We start from the raw sequence: 13,216 nt of genomic DNA, 5'->3' as shown, positions 1-13,216 counted from the left end.
AGAAAATTGGACAATATACCCAGTTTGGAGAGGACCAAAAAAATGGGCAAACGATAATGATGATTAAACATGTTAAGTAACAATTACATGTGCTTTAGGATTGATGGCATTTATCTGTTACAAAGTAGATTTCATAAAATAATGTTTCCTTTCCTCATCTAGTTCCGAACACCTCATCGGATTATCTTGTCTGGCTCACCAATGCAGAATAACCTCCGAGAGCTGTGGTCACTCTTCGACTTCATCTTCCCAGGAAAGCTAGGCACATTACCTGTGTTTATGGAGCAGTTCTCTGTCCCCATCACCATGGGAGGATATTCCAATGCTTCCCCAGTACAGGTAATATGATAGGCAGTAACACTTTTGGCATTTCCCTAAACATTATACTTTGTAGCCAAGTCATTGACAGTGTTAAGGAAGATGGCCAGGCTTATAAATTGGTGTCTGATAAAAATCAGAAATTATCCCTACTCAGTAGATTGTATTTTTACAGATAAAATTTTTTAAAAATTCATGTATACCATTTACTTAAGGAAAGCACAAGAATAAAACTTCCCTTTTCACAAGAGAAAGGAAATGGTTCTGTGCTAGTTTCTGTGGGAAATGTCATTTACAATATTTAAAAGTAATTTTGGAAGTGAGCACAAGTGCAGTGAGGTGTCATGAAAAGGATTGAGCCGTTGGACAGATCCACCTTGCTGTCCACCAGGGTAGTGTTCCTTTCACAGTGAGGAGAAGTGCACTGGAAGCTAGCACAGTGAACCATGCCTTAACCTGGTCACAGAGTGTGTTGGAAAAGCTGAAACTAGGGGCCTTGGGAGGAAGTTAGTGGTTGCTGAGGGACAACAGGAAGGGATTTGATCCAGCAGGTAGAAGGTGGCAATTCTTGGGGTTGTTTGGGCTGCAAGTAGTCATGAGAAGGCCGGCATTAGAGGAGTTGGGGGTTTGAGGGTGAAGTGAGGAGCTGGACCAAGACTTAGATGGTGGTCTTGGAATAACATGGTTGGATATTTTTAGGCAGGATAAATAAGTAGGGTCTAGATGCTGATAGAATAAAGCAAACAGGGTTGGGCTTGGTGTACCTCACTGAGGCTTTAGGCCTGGGCCATGGATAGTTTTGGGTTTGTATAGAATTTAGAGGGTGAGGCTCTCCTGAGGGCAGTCTGTGACCTATGGAAGCAGACCCCAGACCTGCAGTGAAGTAGGATATTTGTGTGTCCCTATTCAGATGGGGAGGTACCTCATGGGTCCTTGCTAGGCCAAGACCAAAGTCCTTCTTCAAACGATTGATGATCTGATGTTTTGGAATACTTAATTACAAAAGCAATTTTGTACCTTTAAAACCAGAGGCTTATCAAAACCAGTTTTAATGGCTCTCTCTTTTGTGACTAAATGGTGGGTTGTGTTTTATAAATTGTGAAATTTAACATCTCAGCATTACAAATCATCTGTACCTCATCTCCTTACAGGTTAACTTTTATCATTGTCCCCGTGGTCAACTTAGAGGGTAGAGGTTGTTATCAGGTTAGCCTCTTGGTGTTGCAGGTACTGCCTGTATTTTGTAATTACTCACGTCCATTCACAGAGCACTTGCATGCAGACTGGTGTGCATATACGATGCAGACACAAGTGAAGAGTCCTTAGGGTCTATCCAAATAGTATGTATTTAATGTGTTTAACTTGAACTCTTCTGTGTTTATTTTGCTTAAGCTTTTGAAACTATGTTTCTTACATTTACATTTTAGATTTTTGTTTTATGAATAATAATTTACTAAATTGTTGAACCTATTTAGAGTTTTTTAAAGTATCAATAATTAATTGAAGCGTTTGCTTGCCCGTAAGTGAATTGCGTAGGGTGTGGCTTCCCAGGCTGCAGGTCTTTGTTTTTCTGTGTACAGTTAATGCTCTCTCATGTGGCCATGTCCATTATGGGGCCATATGCTCCATTTTAGGGCAGAGCGACCTTTCCTTTGTGGGATCATAGGGCTGCTCTTGAGCTCACTCCCCGGAGTCTACTCTCCCTGTATTAGCCAGTGGGCGGCTCCCACTGCTCTCATCAGACTTAGCTTTTGATCTCTACCCTGGCAGAGCCCAGTTCCTTTGCAGCTCCTGCAGAATACAAGATTATAAATAGGGATTTATTTGAAACTAGTTTTCCCCCTGGAGGATGGTCAGTAACCAAATAAGTCTTTACTTTCCTGCTTAACTAAATAGTACAGTGATAATTAAAACAGTATAGAAGAGGAGATAAACTGTGATTTAACAGGCTTTCTCTCATATATTTTGGATAATGAGGTAGGTAATTTATTTTCTCCGATGATATTATTTCGAAAGGTGCCATCATCTGGAGCATCTAGAACTTGACTTTTTCTTCTTCTTCTTTTTTTTTTTGTTGTTTTTTGTTTTTTTGTTTTTTTTTGAGACAGGGTTTCTCTGTGTAGCCCTGGCTGTCCTAGAATTCACTCTGTAGACCAGGCTGGCCTCAAACTCAGAAATCCGCCTGCCTCTGCCTCCCAAGTGCTGGGATTAAAGGCTTGCGCCACCACTGCCTGGCAACTTTTTCTAAGTTGAATTTATAGACCAGTTGATCATTCTTTAGTTTTTAAGAAGTGGAATCAATCGAGAAGAACAGCTATATTCCTTAGCTAATATCTCTTTTCTTTTATTAAAGGTTAAAACTGCTTATAAATGTGCATGTGTCTTAAGAGACACGATAAACCCGTACCTACTGCGGAGAATGAAATCAGATGTCAAGATGAGCCTTTCATTGCCAGATAAAAATGAGCAGGTTTGTGAATCTGGAGGTGGCCAAGCAGTGTGTCTGTGTAACTTACTGGGCCTATAGCTTTGGTCCTGGCACTGTGGGCAGGCTGGTCTACTTGTGACTGTACCCATTTGTGGCATCTTCCCATGGCTGGGATTTTCCTCTAGCTCACAGATGAGCCTGACTTTACAACTACTGGAAAACATTACATGTTCCTTAAGCCCCCAGTTCTTTCCTGCAGACATCAGCTCTCTGAGACACAGCAGTCAGCAAACAGACTTGTGATCATAAACCTCATAGGTTCCCAAATGAGTAAAAAATATGAGGGTGTTGTCACTAAGTTGGGAAATAAGACATGTTGAAGGAAAAGGCTTTCTCTAGTAATAGTCAGAGGACATGTTGAAGGAAAAGGCTTTCTCTAGTAATAGTCAGAGGAGACCTTTGATCTGATAATTGTGCTGAGGCCTAAGGAAGGTCAGAGAACAAATTGTTTAGGATTTGGATGAAGAACATTATGGGCAAAAGATGGGGCAGTATGTTAGTACTTGTGGGCCAGTAGGAGTGCCAGGGTCGCTAAAGCTGGGAGCATAAGTTGATGTCCTTGGACAACGTCCACTTGCATATGAGGTTGAGGGATGTGAGACGGTTTTAGGATGGCCATAGCTGAGACTGTGAGCTGGTAAGGTTGCAGTTCTGAGCACAGATTGATTACCTAAAGAGCACATGGAGACCAAGAAGACGCAAGCAGCTGAAGCAGCATCAGAAGAGAGGGCAGAAGACAAGGAACTAACAGGGGAGATTGCAGAGGCCCAGGCAGATAGGCTGAAGTGGGCTAGGAGGAGGTGTGGCAGGAGCTGGCAGAGTGAGGGGCAAACAGCTGATCTGGGAAGAGCCTGGTGCACAGGGTGGCTCTGAAGTCAGTTCTGATGCCTGGGTGTTCTCAGTGGCATCAGTGACTTGTACCAGGTGCTGGCTTTCGAAGCAGCAGGCCGGTGAGGGCTGTCCCGTGTTTTCTCAGGATGCTCCCCCCTTTCCCTGGAGAGAACCTAATAGGCAGGGGGCTGTCCTTCGGAAGACAGGTACATGCTCAGATCCAGTGCAGAGGTTGAAGGTCCTGGACTGGACTGGTCTTGTTCGCCTATATGAAGTAGATGCAAAAGTAGAGCTGTTTTGGAGATGGGAATCAAACAAGATACAGATCCTGATAGCTTCAGGTTGATTTCTGTTTGTCTGAATGTTTGTGATTAGATATGGAGACAAAGATGGCTGATAGATGGATGGCTTAGGAAGCCCCAGGGCATTAGCACGACTATTCAGGGACTTAGATGGTACTAGGAAGGGTGTGTGGGGAAATGCTGTAAAGAAAGTCAAGCCTTGAGGTGGAGGTGGTAGACTTAGAGAGAAGGAATGAAAGGCAGACAGTGGGCAGTGTGATGTCATGGAATAACTGACCCCAGTGGACTGGGAGGGTGGGAGTTGCTGTAAGGGCCTGGTGAGCTTATGACCCCTTAGAACGGGGAAGTTCCAGGTGAGGTAAACGTTCCTGCCAAGTCAGCCAAACAGAGTGTAGTCGAGAGGCCTGGGGAAGAGTCTCTCATCAACATTGAGTTGAAATGAAATGTGACTGTGTACTGGGGTCCTGAGATGATGGCCTGTGAGCAGGAGGCTAGTCTGGAGGGTCATGGGTTGGAACTAGGAGGTGGATGGCTATGGAAAAGGGAAAACCTCTTTAGCTGAGAGATGTATCATTGTTAAAATTGTGCACCCTTCTTAGAAAAGGGAATCTTACTTATAATTAATGCATTTTTTAAAACTATTTATTTCCTTTTCCCTTGCAGGTCTTATTTTGCCGTCTGACTGAGGAGCAGCATAAAGTCTACCAGAATTTCATTGACTCCAAAGCAGTTTACAGGATTCTCAATGGAGAGAATCAGGTCAGCCAAAGAGCAGACTCCAGAGGGAGCAGTTGTTATCAAGGGGGGTGGGGCAGGAAAGGAAAGGGGTTTAGATTGTGCCAGACTTTGTGCCCACATTGTTCACCCACCTGCCATCTATGGAGTGGCTCCTGAGTCACAGCTACAGCTGGAGACAGGTGTGACACGAGGAGCATGGTCACTGGTGTGAGGGGAGCCATGCGAGAAAGCGGCACTCAAGGTGGGGTGTGGCCCGAGTCCTACCGTAGCCCACGGCTCCTGCCTACCTCACAGGGCATGGTGCCCAGTACATTGCATGGTTTTCTCAGAAATTATGACTACAATTATATTATCAGGACATAATTATCAAGATGTGCAAGTTTTATCAGTTTCCCAGTTAGCTTCATGCCCAATAAGCGCTGGCAGAGCATTACCATCTTAGAAACCAGACAACATTCTGGATCAGATTTCTCAGGTTCTAAGCCTTACTTTCCCCGGCATATGAAAGGAATTTATTTGCTCATTTTAGAATTTGGAAATTATTAGACAATGTCTACTCAGGAAATCTTGTTATATAAGTCACAGAGATATGAGAGTTTGGCTTTCTAGAATACTTCCCACTGTGGAGCGTCCCAGCGCCTGACATGAGAGTATGAGGCAGAGATTACAGTGTCTAGGAACATCATGGATCAGTGAGACATGAGAGCCATAAGCCGGCCATCTGAATTTTACTGAGCTGGACAGTTGGGTTAGGTGTTTTCTGTGGCCCTTGTGAGGTCATTTTGTGAGACCTGTAACTGGATCTGCAGCCCTTCCAGAAGTGAGGAGTTTGTTACATAAGAGGACAGACATGCTGCTTGCTCCCCTCCACCATAGACCTGGTGCACTTGGATCCAGACCGTGGAAGAAGAACTGAGGAGTGGGCCCGCAGTGGTGTGGCTTGCAGGGTTAGGAAAGCCTAGCCCGCCAGGGTATGTGGCATCTAAAGAGGCCATGTTTTCACACACTGTTCCATGGTGGCATTGTCAGCATTCAGCATGACTGTGTCAGGGAGTCTGTGTGCTAGGCTAAAGCCGAAGTTTTTCACACCTTGCACATAGTTTCTCTGAGTCACATGTAACTTTGCTAGGGCCAAGTAGACAAGTTCTTGTTTTTTATCCAGGCAGAGCTGTTTCTGTTTAGTGTTTTCAGAACAAGTCTTAGCAGCCCAGTGCATTCTGATATTGTGCCTTCCCCCTAGCAGGTGGAAGTTTTCATGTCCTTAAATGCATGCTGAGCCTTGCAGCCATGGTCATCACTCTGCCCTATTGTAGGTATATTTGAGCATGTTCAGAAGTCTACTCTGTCCTGCTTCTAGGCTCTGAGAAGGATAGGTGAGCTCACACAGTATGCCCTCCCCAGTCTCTGCAGTGGCTGCCTGTGTCCTCACCCTCAGGTGCCTACACTTTCAGATCAATCATTTTGACCTATTTGTCACTTCCCAGCACTTTCTTTTTTCTTTGCTTTGTTTTTAAATGTATGGATATACGTTTGTTTTTAAGTGTATGGGTGCTCTGCCTGCATATATGGATATCTGTGCACTTGTGTGTGCCTGGTGCCTATGGAGCCAGAAGAGGGTGTCAGATCACCTGGGACTGGAGTTAGAAGGCTGTGAGCTGCCATGTGGGTCTTGGGAATTGAGCCTGTGTACTTTGGAAAAACAACCAGTGCTTTTAACCATCAAGCCAACTCTCCAGCTCCAATTTTTTAAAAGATTTCTTTTATACATACGAATGTTTTGCCTACGTGTATGTAGGTTCACTATAACATACCACATACATGCCTGTTACCTATGGAGATTAGAAGAGGGCATCAGATCTCTTGGCTCTGAAGTTAGAGATGGGTATGGACCACCATTTGTGCTGGGAACTGGACCTGAGTCCTCTGTGAGCAATAAGAGCTCTAAACTGCTGAGCCATCTCTTCAGCCCAAGCAGTGTCTTATCTTCTGTATGAATAATTCTTCTTATTCAAAACCACTCACATCTCCTCAGCTATCAGCTCTCCCTCACGTGCCTCCAGGTCAGGTCAGAAGCTACTCTATCTAGTAAATACAAAAGGAAAGGCTTACATTTTCTAGAATCGTGTTTAAAAGAAAAACAAGTGAACTGAATGAAGATCATATCTTTTGTTTCATTTGCAGGCCCAAAGTAGTTCATTATGTAACTTCGGCCTCTGTTCCATACACTAAAAACAGGGCTTTAAGGGACTTAGATATGTAAGACTGGGTGGGAGTCCTTTGGTAGGTGGGTCAGGGATGGGTATAATGTTTCTGCCATGTATTTTTAAGGTAAATTAGGTTTTAAGTTAGATTTTCTTTTAAATCAGATATACAATGCTGTGAACTAAATATCCTTTTCTCTGGTGAGGGAAGTTGAATTATCAGCAATTGACTATGACCTTTGCAGACATGTTCAGTCCAGTAAAATTGTTTTTGTCTGGAGAAGTTGTCCAGTCAGGGAAAGAACATGAATGAAAATTAATTTCTTCCAGCTTGTGTTGGTCAGTTTTCAATCACTATGACAAAATACTTGAAAAAATCAACTTAAGAAAAGTAGGAGGGCTCATAGTTTTCAGCCTGTGGCCCTCAGCTTGTGGCCCTTCTTAGGGCCACACAGCATTGCAGGAAGCACATGTGAGGGTAAAAATGTCTCACCTTATGGTGGCTGGAAAGCAGGGGCCTTAGAAAGGGATCTGGGGACAAGAAATGACTTTCAAGGCATACCTCCAGGCCCACTTCCTTCAGCTAGTTCCACCTCTTAATAGGCCATCGAGTTATGAAGCCATCAGTGTATCAGTCTGTTGATGAGATCAGAGCTTTCATGATCCAGTCACTTCCCAAAAGCCCCATATGTAGACACCACACCGGGGATCAGTGCATGTGGGACCTGGGGTGGGACATTCAGGATCCACACTGCATTTCAGTGTTGATGTAGAGAAGAAATCAGCAAGCTGGTAAAAATGACTGTAATCCACGTACCATGTTTGCCCTTCCTCCGTTCTATGTTACACCCATGTAACAATAGTGTTGTTGTTTTAATCACAGATTTTCTCTGGACTTGTAGCTCTGAGGAAGATCTGTAACCACCCTGACCTCTTTTCTGGTGGTCCCAAGAATGCCAGTGGTCTTCCAGCCGACGAACTGGAAGAAGAACAGTTTGGATACTGGAAACGCTCTGGGAAAATGATTGTTGTTGAGTCTTTGCTGAAAATCTGGCACAAGCAGGGTCAGCGAGTACTGCTGTTTTCCCAGTCGAGGCAGGTGAGTGCTCAAGTCAGCTTTCAGGACTGGTGACCACAAATGCAAAAGGTAGGATGTCACCCCTGGTGCTGAGGTGGCAGCCATGGGTCTCTTCACAGGAGGGAAAAGGGAAAAGAGTTGGTTTTTTAAAAGAACCCTCACAGCAGGATTCTGGCATCCTAGTGAGGCTGGGATACTTACAAATAATTAGCACAAATTCTTTGTTATTAATTCTCTTCCTCAAAGCAAGAAAAACCTTTTCAGTATAGGCCCTCTGGGGAAGGCACACTGCTTACGTATGTGGGGAAGCATGTGCTTGGAGCGTACTTGGTTTGCAGACTGTTTCCCTCATCCACTAACAGATGCTGCACATACTGGAAGTGTTTCTGAGAGCTCACAAGTATTCCTATCTCAAGATGGATGGGACCACCACCATAGCGTCAAGACAGCCACTGATTACAAAATACAATGAGGTAATGAGAGATGTGACTGAGTCAAAAAGACCACAGTATGTAGAGGGAAAAAGTGCACATGTCTACCCTCACAGTCACTGAACTGTCTTTGTGTCTGGCTTGCAGGTGAAGGGGACATTATCCTTTTGGGTATTCCCTTGTGTTTGTTAGTTTTTCTTTGAGACAGGGTCTTACTATGTAACCCTGGCTGTGTAACACTTGCATTGTAGACTAGGTTGACAGCAGACTCACAGAGATCCACCTACCTCTGCCTCAAAAGAACTGGAATGAAAGATGTGCACCACCACACCTAGCAGTGTGTGGCCTCTGAGTGTACAGTTGATGGTTTGGGAAGTGGGCATACAAGATTTAGAAATGAAGTGCTGAAATTTGAGAAGAGAATAAAGACACTGGTAACACATAGCCAGCGAGAATGTCTGTGTGTCTGTCTGTATTTATACAATTATTAAAAATTGTCAATATAATTAATAAAAGTAGGAGCTCTGACATGAGGACTTGTTTCACAGAGGATTCTGGGACATGTAGTTTGGGGTGTGGGTAAGCCACAGAGCCCATGGTAGGACCTGTGGGGGGAGTGAAGAGCTATAGCAGCTCTTAGCTCTGCTCACTTAGTTCTATATCTTTCCTGTAGGACACATCCATCTTTGTCTTTCTTCTGACCACACGTGTGGGTGGCTTAGGAGTGAACCTGACCGGGGCCAACAGAGTCATCATCTACGACCCTGACTGGAACCCAAGCACCGACACACAGGTCTGTCTCCCATGAAGAGAAGGAACCTACAGAGGGACAGCTTGTTAGAGGCAGTTTTTCTCAGTCTCTCTAATGTCATACCTGGCTTCACGTGCAGTCTGCATGGTGGTCGCATCCTGCTCCCTAATGAGAGGGCACATGGTCAGCCCTTTAGACTGGGGGAGCCTCAGCTGTCTCTCCACAGCATCCATCTCAGCTCTGCTGTGAAAAGTGCTCACAGTCAGAAACCTCTTGCACCCAAGCTGTCACGTGACTCTGTCCACTTGCTCAGGCCTCGAGTGCACGTTTCTTCTTAGACAGAATTCTCACTAGGGGATTGAAGGCCGTGATCAGTCACTGCTTTCTCTTGTTAGTTGGCTCTTGTTAAAAATCTCTCTTCCACAGGCCCGGGAGCGAGCATGGAGGATAGGTCAGAAGAAGCAGGTGACTGTCTACAGGCTTCTGATGGCCGGCACCATAGAGGAAAAGATCTACCATCGGTCAGTATAGAGGGCTGCTGGGCCTCATCATATCCTAACCTAGAGTTTTCAGGAAGAAGGGTTTCTATTATTTCCAAGTGTGGGCTTTAAAGTTCTTTTCATCTTAGAGGAATAATTACTATAACTTAAAGAATATCACACTATTTTGTGGTTTTGTTTTTTCTTTGCCATTAAAATATATTTTGATCTATTACTCTTTTTTGTTTGCTTGTTTGTTTTGTTTTGTTTTGTTTTGTTTGTTTGAGACAGGATTTCATTGTGTAGCTGTTGGAAGGCCTACAACTTACTATGTAAACCTGGAAGGCCTCAAACTCATAGGGATCCACCTGCCTCTGCCTCCCAAGTGCTGGGATTAAAGGTATGCACCACCACAGCCAACCTTACTGTTTTTAAAATATCTGAACCTAGTAGTTATTGTACCTTAATCTAAACCAGGGGCTCTTTATATGTAAATTTGAACTTGTTTTGTGAGGAAAACATTCTGACTTACTGTAGTGTGTCACTTGCTTGAGAAGTGACAGAAGTAAGGACAGTTTATTCAGAGACCCTTGGAGAGTTTACAGCATGTGCCCCTTCCTTTGACTTTCTTGTAACCAGGCAGCTCGAGGCAGCAGTAACTGCAGGGAGAGTCAAGACATTGCCAGCTTTTCCTGTGCCCCTCAGACTCCATTCTTGTCCCATATTCCAGGACCTGCATTGGCACTGTGCTGTTCCAGAACTATTTTGAGTCCTTGTAGGCTTATTGTCGGACCTGGTGATGAGATGCATCTTGTGAGAAAGGGTTAGCCTGAAGCACAGGGGGATAGGAGGGAATGGTGTTGCTTTGTGGTAATGCCTATGTGAAAAGGACAACAGTGTTGGAGCTTAAGCACAAAAGTCAGCCAGCAAGTGGGGGCTAGACAAAGAGTGAACACATCCACAGGACAGCACTGAGCAGGGCAGGGCAGCCTTGGCCCAGGGAGTCTGATTGGCTCCTTACAGCCTGTAGAGTTTGGGGTACATAAATTTAAAAAGGTTTGAAATGTGATAGGTTTTGGAGGTAAAACAAAAGTCATTGGGCATAAATAATAAGGTATCATTTCTAATTTAAATTTCATAAAACTTAGCCGACCACCTGATATATTATGTATGTTTTGAGTTTGTAATTTTCCGTGGCTGAAAGTTTGGGAGCTTTTTAATCATTCATAGATCTGCTGTTAGTATCTCTCTCACATTTAAAAAAAAAAAAACCCTTGATTTTTGTGTGCTTATGTTCTGTGTGCCTGTGTCTGTGTAGGCAGTGCCTGGAGAGGGGAGAAGAGGGTATTACATTCCCTGGGACTGGAGTTACAAGTGGTTGTGAGCTGCCTTGTGGGTGCTGGGAATTGAACCCAGGTCTTCTGGAAGAACAACCGGTACTCTTAACTACCAAGCCATCTCTTCAGCCCCTTCTCTCATGTTTTATAACTCGAATTTTGAAGTACAGCTAAACATTGTTTCATATCAATGTGATTTTATCTTTTTAGACAAATCTTCAAGCAGTTTTTGACAAACAGAGTGCTAAAAGACCCAAAACAAAGACGCTTTTTCAAATCCAATGACCTCTATGAGCTGTTTACTCTGACTAGTCCTGATGCCTCCCAGGGCACTGAAACAAGTGCTATATTTGCAGGTATTACATTAAGTTATTTAATTTAATCAGTTGCATAAGAATTCTGAAGTGTAACATTAGCTGTGTTTTCCCTGTTACAGGAACTGACTCCAATATTCAGACACCCAAATGCCATTTTAAAAAAAGGACCCTGCCAGTCCTAGGAATGGATCCCAAATGCAAGAAGCCCCCTGTTTCTAACATACCTGCAAATGGTGCCACTCTGATGGAAGAAAAATCTAAGGCAGCAGGAACTACAGGAAGTGTCAGTTCTGGAGAAAATGGTCCTTTGAAAGGCGACCATCACACAAATGGGAACAGAGCTAGCAGTGTTGCTTTTGCAGAAGAGACAGATGCAGGGTCCGTGCTGGCGCGTCTCTCAGTGATGAGTGGAGATGGGAAGCACTCAGATTCTCCAGCAGTTGACCAGACATCCAGGCCATCAGGGGAGATGAGCATCAGTGAGATGCAGGGTTCTTCCTATGAAGGGGAGTGCTGCCAGGCTCAGACAGAACCTGCTCACATGAGTGAACAAACGGAAGGCCGTTTCTCTAAGCACAAATCAAAAAGGAAACATGATGCAATGGAGGAAGAGACCACAGAGAAACGTCCACAGCCCAAGCAAAAGGCCAAGAACTCCAAGCATTGTAAAGATGCTAAGTTTGAGGGAACTAGAGTCCCACACCTGGTGAAGAGAAGGCGGTACCGTCAACACACCTCTGAGCAGGAGAGCGGGGCCAAGGACCAGAGCAGTGATGATTATGTTTTGGAAAAGCTTTTCAAAAAATCAGGTAATGATTTTGATGAATCTCTCACCTCAGTGCTAGGAAAGTGAATGTGGGAGCCGTGTCCAACATGGTAGTCTTTAACTATGAGACTAACATTTCGGAAATTGTATTTATCCCCCTTTTTGAAGACCTGAAAGAGTTTGAAACTTTCGGAAACAATAATACTTAACATACGATCATTTATAGTTGATCAGTTACCACAAATAGTCATGTGCTGCCTGAACGTTAGTAGGCATTTTCCTTTGGTGCTGTATTTATATGTTTTTCTAACTATAGGAGGTTAGAGGAACCGTTCATGGGAGAGAGGCAGGATGGACTCTGGCTAGGGGCAGGCAGAAAGAAGCTGATGGCCAAGAGGAAAGAGAAGCATTAGAGAAATCAGCTAACAGTTGCTGAGACAGTAAAAGTCAGCATGCCCTGCTCAGCTTTGGTATCTCCCGAGTGTCATCTTCTTCACCTTTGCTGCATTATGATGACAGTGATGGCCATAGTTACCAAAGATTCCTGAGTCAGAGTGTTTCCTTTGGGAAGGCAGGTTTATGCATTGCTTCAGAAAACTTTTTCAAAGATATTTGCATGAAGAGTCTATGAGCTCTGCTGTAGCCTTTATGCCAACAATAACAGTTTTCAGCATTTCCTTTATCTTTCGCATGCATATGTAAATATGCCTACAACTATACATGCATGTGCATGAGTGTAAAAATAAATGCATACATTCTTGTATGTGTCTACATTTATGGTTAAGAAACATACAATTCTTGTAAGGATGAACAGCTGAACTATAACACAGTGTGCATATAAAGCAGCGGTGCCAAGAGAGCACCAGAGGATGGTGATCTCTCAGATGGGAGACAGATGAGCTGAGCTTGCTTGAAAAACATGAAAGGGGGGTCCAGATGGAGCCCTGGACAGGCACACCCAGGGAGAGCTAGGTGCTGGGGTTTATGCAAGAATGTAATGGGGAAGAGCAGCAGGATTACCCTCCTGCAGAGGAACTCAGCTGGATGCTGGTCAGCACATCCTGCAAGGAAGCCATTTGAGACTGCAGAAAGGACCATTCAGAAGTAGGGGGAAGTTCCTCTGCACACCCAGAGCAGGGACAGTGCCTGTGCCTACTAGGCAGCCTTAGCACTGTTTCT

The 13,216-nt window shown here is 44.2% G+C and overlaps 1 protein-coding gene across 2 annotated transcripts in view; it reads left to right on the top strand.

The window, feature by feature from the left end:
• Window positions 1–13,216, top strand: part of Ercc6 (ERCC excision repair 6, chromatin remodeling factor) — a 72,199-nt gene that overhangs the window by 48,842 nt on the left and 10,141 nt on the right. For both annotated transcript variants that reach the window (XM_028787554.1, XM_028787555.1), the window contains exons 10-18: window positions 163–339; window positions 2,672–2,788; window positions 4,603–4,698; window positions 7,762–7,977; window positions 8,319–8,429; window positions 9,061–9,180; window positions 9,565–9,659; window positions 11,165–11,310; window positions 11,391–12,080. In XM_028787554.1, the coding sequence (XP_028643387.1) occupies window positions 163–339; window positions 2,672–2,788; window positions 4,603–4,698; window positions 7,762–7,977; window positions 8,319–8,429; window positions 9,061–9,180; window positions 9,565–9,659; window positions 11,165–11,310; window positions 11,391–12,080 (1,768 nt within the window). The remainder of the gene's footprint in view (window positions 1–162; window positions 340–2,671; window positions 2,789–4,602; window positions 4,699–7,761; window positions 7,978–8,318; window positions 8,430–9,060; window positions 9,181–9,564; window positions 9,660–11,164; window positions 11,311–11,390; window positions 12,081–13,216) is intronic.

This window comes from Grammomys surdaster, unplaced genomic scaffold, assembly GCF_004785775.1.
Source record: "Grammomys surdaster isolate TR1022 unplaced genomic scaffold, NIH_TR_1.0 125669, whole genome shotgun sequence".
Classification (NCBI taxonomy): domain Eukaryota; kingdom Metazoa; phylum Chordata; class Mammalia; order Rodentia; family Muridae; genus Grammomys; species Grammomys surdaster.
Note: the sequence above shows the minus strand (reverse complement) of the source record. Positions and strands in the feature narration are given on the sequence as shown.